The 20552-nt window shown below is 39.7% G+C and overlaps 1 protein-coding gene across 1 annotated transcript in view; it reads left to right on the top strand.

The window, feature by feature from the left end:
• Positions 1–1961: 1961 nt before the first annotated feature.
• dus1l (dihydrouridine synthase 1-like (S. cerevisiae)) overlaps positions 1962–20552 on the top strand; it is a 30619-nt gene continuing 12028 nt past the window's right edge. The window contains exons 1-6 of the mRNA XM_077734774.1: positions 1962–2113; positions 4909–5190; positions 11084–11192; positions 11282–11332; positions 18572–18684; positions 20421–20503. Of these exons, the coding sequence (XP_077590900.1) occupies positions 4936–5190; positions 11084–11192; positions 11282–11332; positions 18572–18684; positions 20421–20503 (611 nt within the window). The 5' untranslated portion in view covers positions 1962–2113; positions 4909–4935. The remainder of the gene's footprint in view (positions 2114–4908; positions 5191–11083; positions 11193–11281; positions 11333–18571; positions 18685–20420; positions 20504–20552) is intronic.

Genomic DNA, 20552 nt, shown 5'->3' with positions numbered 1-20552 from the left:
TCCTGTGTATGTGAAATGCTAGTGTTTAAGTTATTAACGATTGCATGTTGGGGATGTATAACAAGTTTGGATTGAGTGTTTATCGGTGTTCGATTACTGATGCCTTAATCCACACAGCAAGTGAGACATGTCAGTGTATGTCGTTGTTCGATTATTGACGCCTTGTTGCAAATAGCTTCCAATAACAGTAAAAGTTGGATTGAAGAAACAACAACATATCACTGCTGTGATTATTTCTCCCTGTTTCAAGATGAAAATACAGGGTGCAACATTTGGAGGCACCGCTGGGATAACGGAATTCTGAGCCAGCTAAATCCCCCCGACCCCCCCCCCCCCCAAACACGACGAACCAGGCAGATGGAAATGAGGTGTTAATGTTTAAGAAGAATTGGAAGTTGGCAGGTGAGTACTTGTCATCTGAGGCCAATCAGAGATCATCAGAGGGAAAGTATAGACGTGCCAGTTCAGAGTGCAGTCTTGTACAGTCAACAGAACTCCTACATTGTCGACAAAATGGAACAGTTGCACGAAGAGGTGGTAGGAATATTGAACAACCTGACGGGAAATAACCTACTCGAAATATGTGATTTTCTTAACATATTAAGAAGTGTTAAACGGAAATCGCGTCTATCATTAGTGGCTCACATTGTGAAGTTCCTATTAAGAGAAGAACTAGAGGAACTAGAGGATGAAGGCATGTCTGAATTGTTGAAACTGAAAGATAAAATATCAGATATGAAGCATGAGATAGAACAACTATCTACAACTAATGACAACTTTCAGTGGCGGCAGACTCTAAGTGAGGAGGTTAGTGAGCAGATCCGTAGTCGACTGTTAAAACTGGAGAAGGAGAACCAAAGTCTTCACCAGACTGTCGAAAAGCTCAGATCTGTCCATATTCACAACAGCATGCAGTCCGACAAACATACTCACGACAGTGAGAGGATGATGCCCAACAGTCGCTTTGGTGTAGTGGCTGGAAATTATTGTCAAATGAAAACATGTCATTTACACAGCCAGTGAAACAGAAGATATTTAATACCTTTGCCATCTGGAGTTTTCATGAGTAGCAGCTCACAGAAGAGAATGTGAAGTGACAAGTTCACAAGACTGTTCAGAATAACAACCAACAAGAGGAGATATATTTGGAATGTACTGATGTCGAGACGACATTTGTTATGTGGGTGAGAGTGTGACATGCTTAAGTGTTTAAGTTCTTAACAATTGCATGTTGGGGATGTACAACGAGTTTGGATTCACTGTTTTTCGGTGTTCAATTATTGATGCCTTGATCCACATAGCAAGTGTGACATGTTAAACTTTAACAGTTAAAGTGTATGTTGGCGTTCTATTATTGATGCCTTGTTGCACATAGCTTGGCAAACATGGGAGATCTTCCTCATAACAGTAAAAGTTGGATTAAAGAAACATCAATGTATCACTGTTGTGAATATTTCCGCCTGTGTTTTGAGATCTTCCTCATAACAGTAAAAATTGGATTGAAGAAACAACAACGTATCACAGTTGTGATCATTTCTCCCTGTTTCAAGGTGAAAATGCAGGGTGCAACATGTACAGCACATTTCCACAAGCCCACACAAAGCCAGCCAATAGGTTTAAAAACGAAAAAAATGTTTTGAAAAAGAAACAACATTTGGATGCAAAATATATATGAAAGCAAGAAAGACAGAAACCAACAAGTCTAAGATAAAAAATATTTTTGAATGTGAAAAGAAAATTGAATATGAAAAAGAACACTTTGAAACGGAAAAAATAACATCAGAAAGCAATGTTTTGTATGACTTTTTATTTTTTAAATCAAGAATAAACGTTAAACTTTTAGTTTCAAAATGTATTTATGCATTCAACGCCTTTTGCCTTGATTTAGCTCCATAGAGGCGAATATCACTCGCTGGCCCGCCACAAAATCCACTGTTTTAAAATGGCTCTCCTGGATTTACGCCACAGACTCAGACTTTTTGAATCTCGGTCACTATGTAAGGGATATCTAGAAAAAAACCTAGATGTCCTTTGGAATATTTTATTTAACTTGGAGCACGCATCTGTAAACAACTGGAAACGACCGCCCGCAAAGTATTGTATAATATTTACTGTGAGTAGCATTAAATATATTTGTATGTAACACAACGATAAGGAAACATCCTTATTGTCCAGGCCGGCGTATAATATAGAAATAGCACGCGTGTTGCGTCGTGCATGCCACTGTGTAGTTTAATATGGCGTCGCATTAAAAGTCACTTGCAACTTTTACAATATCTTTAGACATTGCGGACACTTTATCTGTCATGTGGTTTTCTTCCATGTAATATATAAAGAGGCAATTGATGAAGAGAATTACGCATCCGATGTATTTATACTACAGTAATATCTTGAGATAGAGCTTCGTATGTTCGTATGTCATGTAAATCATTTCTCCCCCTTAGAAAACAACCAAATACAAATTAATTTGAGCCGCTTCGTGGCATTCGCCTGACTTCAGTGTGGGCAAGTGCGGGCTCGATTCCCGCTGGTGGTGGTATGATTGGGAGTGTGGATGGTCGTTTGTCTGTGTGTACCCTACGACTGACTGGCGACCAGTTTAGGGTGTAGTCTGCATTTCCATCCAGCAAGCCTTTTGAGGATGTGTTGCAATATTCCCTCAAATGTTCATATGCATGGGCATACAGACAAGCTGCCTGCGCACACCAAGGACCACGTGAGCAACATCAGAAGTGCTCGCTATGGCCACATGTTTTCCCTCGGTTGCACAGCGAAGTCTAATCCATGATGCGGGAAACACAAAACGACAGGGATGTGTTGGTGGTGCACAACTTAGTCTTTTGATGCCAAAATACTCATACAAAATCATCCAACCTGGGACTAAGTTAACATGATCAAACTAGAAGGCGAGGGGTCGAGAGCGAGGGGTCGAGAGCGAGGGGGCGAGGGTGAGAGAGAGCTTGGCGGGTGCATCGCATATTACTGTTATACAGTGGTACCTCGACCTACGAGCAGCTCTACCTATGAGGTGCTTGAGATATGATGAAAATTACGATCAAATAATTCGCCCTAGATACAGGGAAATAATTGAGATGCGAGAAAGCCAGGTCGCCATGACATGAGAGGCCATTTATCATTATAGCACACTTTTTTTGCTGCATCTCTTTCGTGTATAACAGATACCTACGAGCACGGAACAATTTATTCAGACGAGTTTCTCCTACCCATGGATTAGAAAACACACCGCACATGCGCGGGCAAAATGAGGGCTTTCTGGGCAATGAAGTACAGTGGTACCTAGACTTACAATTGTAATCCGTTCCGAGACTGTGATCGTATGACAAGCATAACGTAACTCAAGCGGACGTTTCCCATTGAAATGAATTGAAAACAAATTAATTTGTTCCAACCCTCTGAAAAAAACACCAAAAACAGGATATTGGATTGGAAAATAGGTTTTATGTCTTCTATTTCGCCATATATTGACAAAGTAATAAATAACGAGTGGTTTAATAGTAATAAAATGTATTTAATAAATGTAAAATTTGACGCATTTGGCGGAGGGGAGAGACAATGGCAGACGCGGAGATGGGGGCTGTTCGGGGGGACTTATCCAAGGCAACAATGCACTCGTAAACGAACAAACATTTAAATTAACTTGGATAACTATGTACAGACACTCAACTTTTAATGTAACTTCACACATGACTGAATTCTAATTTTGTTTTAATCTTTTTTTTTTTACCTCAGTCCTACCGGTTGACCCCACCCGACCGTTTTGCCTGAGTCTTCAAAACAAACACATCAAGGGTTGTTAGGAAATTGCCTCCCCTTCGAAATGTTTCAAAAATGACGCGCACAAATATCACAATACGCGTAATCCAAGCTTTAGAATTAGCGCGCCACATCACTTGTAGGTCTCTTGAAGGCAGGCGTGTTCTCAGCATTGTACACTAGTAACGGCTTAATTTTACAGTCACTGCTCGCATTAGCACACAACACTAGTGTTAAGCGGTCCTTCATGCCGATCCATAGTAATATTGTTTACCTGTAAATGTACCCAACACGGGGGAAAAAGCTGGCGGGTGGGGAAGTGCAAAGTCCGCCCAGTGGTCGTAGAAATATTTTATACACAAAAGACATGCAAAAAAACAGTGCCATGGCCACCTGGCTTGGTCACATCTCGAAATTTTGATTGTATCTCGGGTGAAATTTTCGTCTTAAGACAAGAATGTCGTATGGCGAAGCGGTCGTATCATAAGGTTCGAGTGTATACTCGTGCAGACGAAACCGAGAGCCAACGGCACCCTTTCTCCGAATAAAACTTCACTACCCACAATCAATACGTGGGTAGGCCGTTATTCCTTCCTTAGCCTGTTAGCTCCCGCAATCGCTCATTCAAGACTACTTCTGGTTGGCAAGTGGTCGTGCGTTATTGGATTGGATTGCATAAGCTCGACATGCGAGAAGCTCCGCATGCGAGCGGCTCCGCATGCCAGGGGCTCCGCATGCCAGCGGCTCCGCATGCCAGCGGCGCCGCATGCCAGCGGCGCCGCATGCCAGCGGCGCCGCATGCCAGCGGCGCCGCATGCCAGCGGCGCCGCATGCCAGCGGCGCCGCATGCCAGCGGCGCCGCATGCCAGCGGCGCCGCATGCCAGCGGCTCCGCATGCCAGCAGCGCGACATATGAGCTCAGTCCCGGATTAAGATTGTATGACGAGGTACCACTGTAATAGAATTGCTTTTTTTTTCATTTTAGTAAAAAGCGTCACTTTAAAAAAGTGCCAACTTTTGAATAGCCGTCCACTGTAGTGACCCCTTTCCCTAAAAGTATTAAAATCTTATTGCCTGTCTTTTATACCATTTCACATTTCTTTGAACTTGACAATGTTCCCTATCTTGTTACAGAACATTGCATGTTTTGGACTTCTCACAATGATACAGTTAAAGAAGATAGAAAAGCTGCAAGGGTTTGAATTTTGGAAGAAAACCCTAAAAGAAGCATCCTTTGTGGTTGCTCCCATGGTGGACCAGAGCGAACTGTCATGGCGCATACTTAGCCGTCGCCACGGAGCTCACCTCTGTTACACGCCCATGTTACATGCGCAGGTGTTTGTTCGGGATGCAAATTATAGGAGAGAAAACTTCTATAATGAGGTTTGTGAGGAGGATCGGCCACTAATAACTCAGGTAGGAATATTTTTGGGCTAGGAATATTTTTGGGCTCTTAAGTAGTTTGTGGGATGTTTTTATTCTACATTCTGGGTTTTTCCAAGCCCAACTAGATCGATACCTCAGAACAAACGTTTGCTGGCAACCTGTATTCCGCCCAGACGTCAGAGGTCAACCCATATGGGATTTTCAAACGACGATACAGTCATACCTCTAATTACAAATGCCTCTAAGTGTGAAATTTCCAGGTTACGAAAGCTTCTTATATGCAAATGATAGCCACAAAATAAGCAATAAGAATATCCAAGTTACAAAACTCCCCATAAAGTACTGCACTCCTTAGCCGTTATTGTATCTTGAAAATATTGTCGCGGATGCATTGATTCGAGCTTTAGAAGCTCATTCCACCATATACTGGGCTCTTATTTGCTGTCTCACAACAACCCTCCATTTTCTTTAACCCATTGTCTGCTTAAATTTATCTATACATATTACTATTTTTGAGAATGTGTATGCGTGTCCGTGAGGTCTAAGTAAAATGCAGACAAGACCGTAAGTCCGATTTGAATGCTGTTTTCACCAAAATTTGGCAAATTTACGCCTCAAAGGATGCAGCGATTATCGAATTTGGACTCCAGTTTATCAGAAAATTTATATTTGTAACAGGGTGTCGCATTTTTTAGGTCGGAAAAGTGAAACTTGGGTCCATTTTTTTGGTACTTGTGAAACTTTCAGATCAAAACCACTCTGTTTTGTATAAGCCCAATGATGAGGACAATATTGCACGTGCAACATTTTCCAGGTCATTCGTGTCGTCTTGTTAAAAATGGATAAAAACCCTCAATTTTGGACAATTCTAAAAACAGCCATTTCATACGGATTGGACGCCATTTCCACGTTTTATGTCTGATTGTAATGCGGTTTTTGATTATGGTTAGCTGCAATAGTCAATTGTGTCATGACAGGGCCCGATTTTTTGATTTTTGCCTTTGATTGTACTAAAAAATAGATTCAAATAGTCCCATTTTTGTCAACAAATGTTACTTTCAAGGGAAAATCTTAAGAAAAATCATCACTAGTGCTTTCTAACTACAGAAATTACAATTACAAGTTTAAGATGTTGTGGCAGCCATATTGCTTCTAATTTTGCTTCTCAGGTTTTTTCACGTTTTATGCAAGAAATGTACGTTTTCTTTTCTTGAATTACATTCATAGACGTCAAAATTATATTTATTTAGCGTTTTATCTGATCTTTCCTCTATTTTAAAATAAATGACCGTATCAGCGGCATTCGCTTGCGTCGTGACGTCACGGCGCCATTGCATCATGACGTCATCGTGCCACGGTGGTGTAAACTTGCATTTTTGTGCATGTCGTGCTTTTATGCGCATATAAGCCGTACCCTCGATTCAGTTATTATTTTTTTGTCCACAGGCTTATATAAGAGTAAATACTGTATGCTTATTCAATGTGAAATGCTGCATTAAAATCCAAATTTCGAAACAAGTTTTGGAATCAATTAATTTGTTAAGTAGCGGTACCACAGCACAGGTCAAATGGTTGATTCCGATTGGTAGGTAAGGTAATGTTGCTTTTACAGAATTGTGAATATCCTGTTTATCTTTAACCATGCAGATGTAGAAACATTTTGTATCTTACTCATAAGAGTAAACGTAAAACTTGTATAGCATCCATTTACTGCAATAACTGATAAATTATTTTGTTGATGTTGCACAGATCGAGGCACGACTGACTGTTTTACTTTTCTTTCATAATTTAGACCAATATAATAATACTTCACCTGGTAATATTCAAAACCAAATGGCAAAAACATGGGAAACTAGGGACATTTGTATCTCAGCAGAGAAATGTCTTGAATTTGTATTTGATAACATAATGCCTCATAATTCAGGCACACAATTCCACATGAAATGCAAAAAGAACATAAAACGCAAGTTTATTAACCTATTCAGATTTGTGTTTTGTTTTCGATAAAATACAACTTCTGACTTACCCATCACATCCAAATTCACTTTGAAGTTTATGAAGTGTGTGGATGGTCCCCAAGACATTTTGCCACCTGGTGGCCGTATTTCAAACTGCTGTCCACCAGATGAGATGACGAGATGTAGCCTGTGGCGTGCACCTTGCTTTCCACAGCTCCGCTTTGATAGAAGATGAAATCCCAGTTGTAATCATAATTTTCTATGGCAGTTATTGTCCTGAACACCAAAGCACTGTTTACCATTCCCCCATAATTATGTTTATAAGAATCAGAGAAATGCCACCGCAGAGGCTGACCAAAGTTGTGCTCAAATATACAAAGTTGAATTCCTGAATCTGACAGGTAATGTACCATCAATGTAGCGGTATGTGTCAACATAAGTGGCTTCATAGGGGCAATCGGTGCCACAGACCAGTTCATGTGCGTAACGGCCGATTCCAAAGCTGGAGTCCAAAAACTTGACAAACATTGCGGGCATTACTGACACATACACTGATGGGGTTTCCTGTTCACTCAACTCTTATGCAACCCTCTCTCCCTTAAAACACATGTCGAACACCCGCATGCCAGTAAGAGAATTTAAGCCAAAAGAAAATCTCCAGTCCAAGTAGATTACGTGCCTACCGCTGACACTAAAGCTTTTACCCTGTGTGTAGAACAGTTTTTGTGTTATTTCACGTTTTATGCAAGATACATATGTTTTGTTCCTGGAATTTCCTTCAGAGACAATGTTTGGGTGGGCGGGGTGGGCGGAGTGGGCGGAGTGGATGGGACGGATGGGACGGAGAGATGGATGGATGGAGGGAGGGAGGGAGGGAGGGAGGGAGGGAGGGAGGGATGGATGGATGGCATGGATGGGATGGATGGGATGGATGGATGGGATGGATGGGATGGATGGGATGGATGGCACGGATGGGAGGGGATGGAGGGATGGGAAGGAGGGGTGGGATTGGGTGGATGGGATGGATGGCATGGATGGGATGGATGGCATGGATGGGATGGATGGCATGGATGGGATGGATGGCATGGATGGATGGGAGGGAGGGATGGGAAGGAGGGGTGGGATTGGGTGGATGGGTGGGTTGTTTTTGGATGGACGGGTGGGTGGATCTGGTAGGATGGATGGATGGGTGGGATAAAATTAACTGAATTGAATGATTTATTGTCATTATACAAATATAAAGAGAATTAATAAAAATATAGAGAGGAAAAATAAAATAACAAATAAATAAACAAATAAAACCAGTCACTCAAGCAGTCAGGGCCATACAAATATTGACTTTAGTGCACAGACAAGTCGCACCGACCGATTGAGCGCATGGAACCCTTTAGAGAAAATTGTAGACTTAAGTGCCCCCTATAAATGATAATTAAACCCGCCAAAAAGAAAATTTCGGTCCGAATTACTGTATTTCAAAAAAGCACGCCACATGATAGCACTGACTTTGTAATCCCACACAATATGACAATGTGGCACATGGTATGTATTAACGTAAATCAGAGTAAAGTGTCCGCTGTGATTGCTGAAACCTTTCTGAAGAAATATGCTGAAGTCTTCATAGCCATCCTTTTTCAGTCTGTGCCACATTGACTTAACCTCATGACTACCACGAAAAAAATGTCCAATCACATTTTTTTTTGAAATTACCCAATCTATGTGAAGTAATTGGAATACTGCAAAATATAATATTTGGTATCATTGGGAACCTCTGAATGTCCTCTATAGAGTACAAAAAGAATTTATGTTATTGGATGCACTGGGCGGGAGATATTTAGGTTTACAAATGTCTTCTACAGAGGACAAATTTTAACTACTGGTAGTCAGGAGGATATTTAAGTTTCTGCAAATCTTACGTGCACCAATAATGCTCTATGTGGGAACAAAGAATTTACCACCACCTTAGGTTCACCATGACTGTAATGTCATGAAAGACCTCTTGCAATTTTAAACCGCTAATGTAACTTGTCATGACTTGAGCAGCATGTTCCTTTCCCTTCTTCCAACATTTTATTTTGACAGACACAATGTTTCATGCACATGCTGGATATCTTTAGCAATGTTTTTAGCCCTAACAGAATGTGTGGCCGAACACCTGTGTATTGTGTTAGTATGTCCATTGTTCTTACATCAAACAAACTGATACTGATATTTATGTACAATAACAAAATGCATAAAAAAAGTATTATTTAATTGATAAGATGCATATAGTCTACTTACACAAAGATACCAAGAGAGATAAGAGATTGTCCCGCATTGAATTGCCGGCTTTAGATAAATGCGTAGAAAATCTGGGAGTAGTTTCCAATTTTAAAATTAACACTTAATAGAGTTGCTTGGATATAACTTTTGTGGAGTATAGAATGTATTCTTTATACTTTTATTTAGAGTAGTCACTAGGATAGAATTTTGCATAGCCTAGTGGAAATTTTCGTCTTGACACCTATGAGTTGGGGGCGCGTCATATACCATGACACGCCCATTTCTTTTTCACCTCTTCCCGCCTATAGTTTGTACCTAGGTCACATGATCCTTCGTTAATAAAACTTGCTTATCTGTTGGGGGTGGCTAGGGATTCGAACTGGTCAGGCTGGGGGATGGACACATCTCCCAGCGCTGGCTACTCTGACCACTTCCTTCAGCTGAAGTCTGGTAAATCTTCTCACGACTGACTCTGTGTGCTTCCTCTGATCTGAAGTTATTGAATGTATATGTCGGAAATAGTTGAATTACACTAAGCAAGTGTGAATTGACTGTATCTTTATTAAACCACACTAACACTGCAAAATTTAACACAACTTTGCTCCGTGATTATTTGTTTTTTTTTGGTTTTTACAAGCAACCCCTTTGTGTACTTGTTTTTTTGCGAGTTTTAATATATCTGTATTCTGTCAATATTTTGTTTCCACAATTTTTATCTCATCGTCTAAACCGCTTTATCTTAACTAGGGTCGCAAGGGGTGCTGGAGCCTATCCCAGCTGACGTCGGGCCATAGGCGGGGGACACTGTCATAAGTGCACCTCGGGTGTGCAGCGGCGTCGGAACCAAAGATGCGGCAGCCAAACGACAGGAGTGTGGGTGCACAAAACTAAAGGCTTTATTTAAAGGAATAGAATTAAAGGAAAAAGCCATACAAACTTAGGACAGAGTAAAAATCAAATAACGAAACAAACCTAACAGGGATAGAACGTACGCACTAACATGGAGACGACATGATCAGATGCAAGCAATACTCCAACAACCAGTAATACCAGGAAGCAACGTATTCATGGACACACAAGGGATAATTATCAATCAAACACACCTGGTCACTTAGGTAAGGGGAACTAGATACATCACCCAAATAACTCACACAAGGAAGACACGCACACTACTCCACCAAAATCCCAAACAAAACATAACAGAGACCTTGAATTTTTGGCCAGCCAATAGCAGGGCACAAGGAGAAAAACAACCAATACTCGCTCACACTCATAGCTAGGGGGAATTTAAAGTGTCCAGTCAGCCATGTCTTTGGAACATGGGAGGAGACCAGAGGAACCAGAGAAAACCCACACAGCCCCGGGGAGAACATGCAAACTTCACACAGGTGGACCCACCTGGATTTGAACTTTGGACCACTGTGAGCCTGACGGGCTAACCACTCAGCTGCCGGGCCGCCCGAGAGCAGCTCTATCACAGCAATTTCAAAATTATATATCAGATGCTACAAAATGATGTTTGAATTTTTTAGATTTCCTGTTTGTAACTTGAAATTTCTTTCGTATACATGTAAAGGTAAAATTTTCCAATTTAGGGTTTTCATAACCTGAATATTCCATATTTGAGACATTCGTAGGTAGGGGTACTGCTGTATAATCATTTAGGACTTGTCATTTATTTTTCTTGGATTTTCGTTTCTTTACAGTTTTGTGCAAATGATCCTGAGGTCTTCATTCAGGCAGCTCTTTTGGCCCAGAATTACTGTGATGCCATCGACCTTAACCTGGGTTGTCCTCAGATGATTGCTAAAAGAGGTACCTTGATCTTAATTTGATTTTAAGAGGAGGATGTTTTCATCAGGGACTAACATAAAGATAACTGGTTTTAATATTTTTTGTCAAAGGACACTATGGAGCTTTCCTGCAAGATGAATGGGAGCTGTTGGAAAAAATGGGTAATGGATTTTTTGTTGTTGTTGTTGTGGCCCACAATCTCTTCCATGTAACTAGTTAGAAGTAATTTCCAGAAATGACGAAGCCAGGAAGCAAGCAGATATCGGGTGGTGATGAGTGTTTACCAGTAGTGTAGACAATACCAGCAACACTGATGCAGACCTTGAGGCATTGTTCTTTTTCACCACATCTAAAAAAAGTCTTGATATTGTGTCATTAAACATTGACGCCCACTGGACATTAAAAAAGCAACAAGGTTGACTCACAATACAAAGCCTCTGACCGCCTATATATTGTAGGGAATTTCAATTACCATATTTTCACACCTATTGGACGCACTTAAAAGTCTAAAATGGTCGATGCGCCCAATCAGTCGGTGCGCCTTGTCTGTGTACTAGATTGAATTTTGTATCGGCCTGACCGCCTGAGTGACTGAATTTATTTACTATTTATTAATTTTCTTATTGCGATCAACACAGCGGACGTTCACCCTAAAAATAGCCTCCCCGCGCATTCCAAGCATTACGGTAAATCCATTCAAAACATCCCAAGGGGGAAGGCATTTGACTTCCGTATGCTCGCAGCGCTTTTAACTGTCAAAACACTCTCAATACTCAAAGAAACAGCATATTAGAGCTATACAGAGGAAACGTGAATGACAACAGAATGTGTGTGTGTGAACGCTTAGAAAATGGACTGAAGCCATCGAACACAATTTATAACAACTTTGCTAACGGATGGCCAGCATAGTGGTTCGGGCAGGCAGCGTCACATGAGCTACTTGATGATTTGGAATTAATGCTGTTGATGCTGATATAACAGCGAGGAGAATCAAGGGCTGGGGAGTGATGCATGTCGCGAGTTATAATTGTCAGGTTTAAGACCATATACATTCAATAATATCGGAGCAGAGGAAACACACAACAAGTCGTGATGAGAATTTAACTCACTTCATATGAAGGAAGGAGCCAGAAAAGTCAGCGCTGGCAGATATGTCTATCCTCCAGTGTGACCAGATTGAATCCCTGGCAACTCCCCACAGACAAACTGGTTTTATTAACACAGGATCATGTGACAGAGACAAACTTTAGGCGGGAAGGTGAACAAAGAAATGGGGGTGTTGTGATAGATAACACCCCCCCTAACTAAAAGGAGTCGTGATGGGAGTTACCACAAGGTCGTGCAAAATTCTATTCCAGTGACTACACTATATAAACCAAAAGACATAATAATAATAAGCATAAAATACATTCATACTTCACAGTAATGGATTGTGGATGACTGGGCTCAAGTATCGGCCAGCACTGTTGTTCGAGCTTTCGCCAGAGCTGGAATTAAGTTCCCGGAATACACAACTCTGACTGACAGTGGAGCCTATTATGTTGAACGCTGAAATCTTCATGTCAGAGTGCACCTTTTACCTTATTAAGCATTATCAAACTTAGTTTTGCTCGTGCTCTCTTTCAAAAACACTCTAGCGGCTAGCCTAACATACGCTAGCGGCTAGGCAAACATACGCTAGCGGCTAGCCTCACATACGCTAGCGGCTGGCCTAACATATGCTAGCGGCTAGCCTAACATATGCTAGTGGCTAGCCTAACATATGCTAGCGGCTAGCCTAACATACGCTAGCGCGTAGCCTTACATACGCTAGCGACTAGCCTAACATACGCTAGCGGCTAGCCAAACATACGCGAGTGGCTAGCCTAACATACGCTAGTGCAGCCATGTCCAAAGTCCGGCCCGCGGGCCAAATAAGGCCCGTGGACAAATTTTTACCGGCCCACGGCCTCTATCATGACATCAATAATACACGGCCCGCCAGCACTGTTGACCACAGTATAAAATAAATGTGTACAAAAAGCTATTTTTCACTTCACCAGAAGATGGCAGTAGCCCTGTGGCCGCCCTCTGGCCGCCGTGACCCTTTCGTCATTGTTTCAGCCCAGCCCATTTCTAACATGTAAACAAAAAAAGGAAAGTTGACCGGGAGGGCCGCCGCATCCAGGAGAAGTGGAAATTTGAGTATTTTTTCACTGAAATACGAAACAACTGTGTCTGCCTAATTTGCCAAGAGACTGTGGCTGTTTTCAAGGAATTCAACATTAAGAGGCACTACCAGACGAAACATGCTAGCTACGACAAGCTAACTGGGAACGAACGCGGTGAAAAAGTGAAGCAACTGGAAGCTGTTTTAACGGCACAGCAAAGCTTTTTCACAAGAGCCCGTGAGTCAAATGAAAATGCCACAAAGGCAAGCTACGAAGTGGCAACGCTAATTGCAAAGCACTGCAAACCTTTCAGTGACGGTGAATTTATTAAAGACTGTGTAATGAAAATGGTTGAGAAAATTTGTCCCGCGAAGAAGCAAGAGTTTGCCAATATTTGCCTGGCTTGTAATACTGTGGCACGGAGAATTGAAGACGTTTCATTAGATATTAAGAGACAGTTAGAGGCAAAAGGAACTGAGTTTGACTTTTTCTCGTTAGCGTGCGATGAAGACCTGGACTACATACTGCAGTCAAGATCCCAGTATCACCCTTCACATTAGTGCAGGCAAGATATTTAAGTCCTCTGAGTTGAATAAATTCTTAAATCTCAGTTCATTATTTTTTTGTGATGGTCAAAATCACAGTTTGAATATGCAGTGATCATTGTTTTGTTTTCAGCACTGTTCCTACAGTGAGCATATAATAGTGAATAATATGTGATGTTTCACATGAACTTAGATATCCTTGATAGTTTTCTTAATTTTTTGTGGTTTGTGATTTCGGTAAAAACCTAAATGTAAAAAAAATGTAAAAGTATGCCATTTGTAATTAAAAAAAATCCCAAAAAGTTAATTTGCATTTAATGTTAATGGTTCAAAGAATGTCAGGCTAAAAGTCGGCCCGCACACATTTTCACCTTACCAAATCTGGCCCTCTTTGCAAAAAGTTTGGACACCCCTGCGCTAGTGGCTAGCCTAACATACGCTAGCGGCTAGCCTAACATACGCTAGTGGCTAACCTAACATACGCTAGCGGCTAGCCTAACATACGCTAGTGGCTAGCCTTACATATGCTAGCGTCTAGCCTAACATACGCTAGCCTTGTGCTATAATAGCGCTTTTTCAAACGAAGCGTCATTTGCATTGACAAAACGGAACATTTTCCCACAACTGCGCCTTATCAGACGGTGTGTTTCTTAGGTGTGAAAATACGGTATAGTGTTCCCTCGCTACTTGGCAGTTTTTTGGGGGGAAAAAATAAAAATAAAAATACAAATATTACATTGAGACAGCATATTATACAGTTTTTTGTTATAACATGAATTTCACTCTCTCTACCCCTATATGGTGTACTGTATACCGGTGGGGGGGGGGGTAATTTTTTTAAAATAAAATCCAATTTAAAAAAAATTAAATTCAAATTAAGCCTTTTTGAAGGGGCATCCCTACTTCGCGGAAATTCACTTATCGCGGGTGGCCCCATTAACCGCGATAACCGAGGGAACACTACTCCTATAATTTTAAGGTTTAATATGTATTGTGCCGGGGTCCCCAAGTAAATTGTGAAGGTGGCTAAGTGGTCTGAGGTCCAAACGTAGGCAAACAATCTTTCATTCATTTTTCATACCACTTGTCCTCACAAGCGTTGTGGGGGGTGCTTGAGCCTATCTGAACCAGTTATGGACAGCAGAGATCCTGATTGGTCCCGATTGCCAGCCAATCACAGGTTATAAGTAGACTCACAACCAATAATGCTCGCACTCATACGCAGGGGCAATTCAGTATTCAACTAGCCTACCTGTTTTGGGGATGTGGGAGTAATTGAATTGGATTGACTTAAACTGAATGTGCAATAAGATTCAAAGCTTCACCTTGAAGTGCACATACAAATAATAAGCAATAAATGAGTGGTCAACTTAATGAGTAGTCAACTTAATGAGTAGTCAACTTAATGAGTAGTCAACTTAATGAGTAGTCAACTTAATGAGTAGTCAACTTAATGAGTAGTCAATATAAATGTGTAGCCAACATAAATGAGTCGTCAATATAAATGTGTAGCCAACATAAATGAGTCGTCAATATAAATGTGTAGCCAACATAAATGAGTTGTCAATATAAATGTGTAGCCCTCATAAATGAGTCGTCAATATAAATGTTTAGTCAACATAAAGGTCTAGTCAACATAAAGGTCTAGTCAACATAAAGGTCTAGTCAACATAAAGGTCTAGTCAACATAAAGGTCTAGTCAACATAAAGGTCTAGTCAACATGAACAAGTGGTTACAAATAAGAAAACGGGTACAAAAAATTGACTAAAGCGGTTAGCATTCTGTGGCCTTGGCGGTCTACCACTGCGATCTATCATGGAGTTTGGATCAATCTCACGCCCGCTATGCCTCGTGAATGTTGTAACGGAGAATGATGAAAATTGTGGGGCGGTGCAAGTTTATCGATATAGAGAAAAAAGGAAAAAATTACGCTGGATGAATAGAATGGATGGATGCATGGCAGAGCTTGCTCGCCAATATGAGAGGAGTGTACTACTTTCCGTTGGCAAGTGTTTGTCCTTCATCCTATTGTGAGGAGATTTGTGTGCATAATTTTTGGTATATTTTGAAGTGAAGACAAAAACAAACAATCCTCGAAAGGTTCCATTTAAAATCTGCAGCTGAAAGTCAGGGTCAAGTAAATTACAATACAAGCTTGGTCCCGGAACATATCAAGCTCCTATCTCAAGTTAGTTAATGTAAAATGAAAGCACGAAAAGAGCAGTCTATCGTCAGAAATGGCATGTTTTGTACATGCCTGATCTAAATGCCTTATACAATTTCGTCATACGCTGCTGAGGGTATGATGACTACTAGGCTTTTTGTCAAGTCAATGATGACGACAATGCCTATGTCTGATTTTCATTTTTTTCATTTTTTAAAGGAAAACAAACTTTGGCATCCTTTTTGTTTCGAGCTGCAACACTTAGTTGTCTGATGAAAAACACTTGAGTGAGTGTGTGACGCATAGGCAGATTGGGGTAAATTCCCACCAAATCGAGTGGGACATAATTATGGTGTGATTAGTTTGGAGTCCTTTCAATTTGGCAACTTTGGGGTGCAGCGCGCTAGTGGCTCATGATCTCCACACATGTTGACAGTTTCTTGTGCGTATGAGATTTAAAACGTTAACATTTCTTTTTCTGATGGACCAGAACCGGGGGGCTCGTGGACCGGTGGTTGAGGGCCGATGATTTGCGTTCAACCAGCTTGCGAATCATGATTTTCGGATGTGAGAGGAAATCAGGGTACCCATTGAAAACCGACGTAGGCACGGGAAAACATGGAAACTCCACACGGGATCTTGGAAATCCACAAAAGATTTGATGAAAGAATTGTGAGGTGTTAATCTCTCAAAGACTGCCTTTTTTTACTTCAAAACATTTTTTGAGGCCTGGACAAGGTCTGGACGAGGATACCCGGTCCACCAGTTGGCAGCCCCTGGTATATTGTATTTTCAAATACATACACAATAAAAAATATTTGAATTGTCACTTTAAAGTCAGAATCCTGACTTCATTTTGACTTTAAAGGATTCTGTTATGTTAAATTGAGAACCCTGACTTTATTGACTTATTTGTGCTGCTTGTCATGTGCACCGGGCACATCCCCATGTTTTAACTTCAGCTTTCTTGTTTTGATCTACCCATTATGCTCTGACACGAGGACTCGCTTTGTTTTAATTGGCCGCAGAATGTTTGTTCTAAATTTAAGTGACTAAAGATACACCCTCAAAATGTCAATCATTCAAAATGAAGGAGGTGGGGCCAAGGCTGTGTGCACAATTGGCACGTATGATGATGAGTTGGAAGGAGAATTGAGGTGGAAAATGATCACTTCTGAGCCAAAAGCCACAGCCTTGGGGAAGTATTTTGGTTTTAAGCCAAATGAAAACAGCGTGTCAGTCAACACGAGCAGTTTGCATACTTTGTTTGAACATTTGTTTCAAACAAATACTCAACCTCCCTCTTCACATTTTGCAAGAGAATTTTACAAGAGAACTGCAGTGCAGCAAGCGGAGCCTTTCTCATCACACTAGTCGAGAGTTACGAGGATGTTCGTTTGATGTGAAATCCAAATGAGATGGTGCAAAGTTAAACATATATATATATATATATATATATATATATATATATATATATATATATATATATATATATATATATATATATATATATATATATATATATATATATATATATATATATATATATATATATATATATATATATATATATATATATATATATATATATATATATATATATATATATATATATATATATATATATATATATATATATATATATATATATATATATATATATATATATATATATATATATATATTTTTTTTTTTTTTATATATATATATATATATATATATATATATATTTTTTTTTATATATATATATATATATAAATAATATTTTTAAAATGGAAAACAGAAAATATTTTATATATTTATTTTTTAGACTTGACAAAATGCCTTTTGAACTAAAACACAAAATTGGATTACAAAATTGCAATTATTGATTTAATTTTAGATTTTGTAAAATGCTATTTGAACTAAAAACACAACATTGGATTGCAAAATTACAATTATTGATTTAAAAAGGGGAAATTAGCAATTATAATATAATCCTATAATCATTGGAATTTGATCCTAAAACAAAGTCAACATTCATGACATACGTTCTTGGGGCTAATAAAATGGTGCGGCGGTCCATATTTGGCCCCGGGCCGCCACTTTGACACCTCTGCTCTAAATTGTCTCTAGATATGAGTGTGAGCGTGAATGGTTGTCTGTCAATTTGTGACTGGCAGTTGGCAGGCCACCAACCCAGGATGTCACCTGCCTGGTGACCATTGTTGGCCTGGGATAGGCTCTGGTACCCCCCGCAACCTCTGTGAGGATAGGCCATGAGGCTAATGAAATGATGGGTTACCCCTTTGATTGCAATAACCAGTTGATGTAACCAAAAGATCAAGATTCCATCTGATTGAAGTACAGATAGAATGCTCCTTTTTAGGGGGTTGCTTTTAAAACCCAAACTTATGGCATAACTGGTTTGCTGCCCAAAAACATTATGAGAGGGTAGTTGGCTACATGTAAATACCATTGCTGATTTTTACAATGACTTTATTTTAATCTATAATTGACTGCAATATTTATTCCAAACATCAACATTTCTCGTTTGACAGTCACGCTAGCAAATGAAAAGCTGTCTGTGCCTATCACATGTAAGATCCGGGTTTTCGAAGATATTGAAAAGACAGTCCGCTATGCCCAGATGCTGGAAAAAGCTGGATGCCAGGTATGAACTCTACCTCTATTTTACTTATAGTATAAGGATGCTTAGGAACTCATTGAGATCATATCCAACCCCAATTTCGAATTAAATTGTTTTTTTTTTTTAAACACAATGAAAATCAACTTCACTGGGAATGCGATTCCATCATTTTTGTCATTGTAGACGTGGTTTCATAACTTGAAATTTTTGTAAGTAGTTGCATGTAAATTATCTCTAATTATCTCTAAGGTCCTCAATACCATCCCCATAAAAATGTAAAAGTATTGGAAGAAATATGTGGGATTAAAAAAAATAGAAAATTGGAAGAAAATTAAGCCTTTCAAATGAAAAAGAAATGCAATTTGCCATTGGGTTGGAAGTACATACCAGTCAATTTACAGTAATCCCTCGAATATCGCGGTTAATGTAGACCAGACATGGCCGCTCTGAACGGAAAATCAGTTCATTAATAATTACCCTTGTTTGTAATTATCAATAACTGCAGGCAGACATCTTATTCAATTATTGACATTTAATTAAATAGATTGGATCACGGATAAGAAACCTTAAGGGAGGATACTTCTGAAGATCTCCTCCCTTAAGGTTTCTTATCCGTGATCCAATCTATTTAATTAAATGTCAATAATTGAATAAGATGTCTGCCTGCAGTTATTGATAATTACAAACAAGGGTAATTATTAATGAACCTATCAATGCTTTACATGCGTTCACCTATACAGAAATACAAGTACACAAGTATAATGATCAAAAAGTGTATAATTATTAAATATTACAACTATAAACACATCAAAAGGCTGTAATGTATTTACTGTGGTACCTCGAGATACGAGCTTAATTCGTTCCGGGACTGAGCTTGTATGTCGATATTCTCGTAAATCAAACAAATGTTTCCCTATAAAATGGGACTTTTTGCACCGCAACGCGCTCGTAATATAACCTAAACAAATTAAAATGAATTTGGATTACGATGCAGACACTCAAAAATAAGTTTAATCTTACCTTACACTAAACTTAATTCTAATTTAGTTTTTTTATTTTCATACCTCTCTTCTCCTGGCCGGGTTGGCTCTTTTTGCCCCGCCTCCACCCTGATTTTCAGATGCAACCTATCAATGGTACCGTATTTTCACCACTATTCGGCGCATCGTATTTTTAGCCGCAGTGTCAGTAACGAGAGCTATTTCTGTATTTCACACACACACACACAAAGGACACAGTTCTTTAAGACGCAGCCAGGTATGGCATATATATATATTATATATGGATTAATATCAAACCGTAATAGCGCTGCAAACGCGCGCGGACGCGTGCGGACGCGTGCGGACTCGTGCGGACCTGTGCGTACCAGTAAGTCCTGTTGAAAACGGATATATCGAAATATCTACTGTTGATTCATGAGAGAAGGAAGTCAATATTTTACAGCTTCAATAAAAACATCATCTCTAAATATGCTTTGTCTTCTATTAATAAGTACATTTAACTTAATGCTTTTTGTTTTAATGTCAGAGTTCCGGGCTAAAAGTATACTAAGACTTTTATTTGTTTGATAAAAATGACCATCTAAAGGTATAGTAGCCGTAGTAGATATTTAGATATTAAACTTTTGTGAATATAATTTTGAGAGCTGGTTTCAACAGTACTTAGATATAACTTGGGTGTAGGCGCGCGTATCTGCGCCTACACGCGCGTACCTGTGAGTACCTGTGCGCACCTATGTTTTTTAAACCATTTGTTTTCAGCTACTCACTGTGCACGGCAGAACGAAAGACCAGAAAGGAGCAATGACTGGAATTGCTAGCTGGGAGCATGTGAGAGCAGTTCGGTGAGCAGTAATCATCTTATTTACATGCCTAGATTACAGAATTTTTTTG

Source organism: Stigmatopora nigra, chromosome 15 (assembly GCF_051989575.1).
Source record: "Stigmatopora nigra isolate UIUO_SnigA chromosome 15, RoL_Snig_1.1, whole genome shotgun sequence".
Classification (NCBI taxonomy): domain Eukaryota; kingdom Metazoa; phylum Chordata; class Actinopteri; order Syngnathiformes; family Syngnathidae; genus Stigmatopora; species Stigmatopora nigra.
Note: the sequence above shows the minus strand (reverse complement) of the source record. Positions and strands in the feature narration are given on the sequence as shown.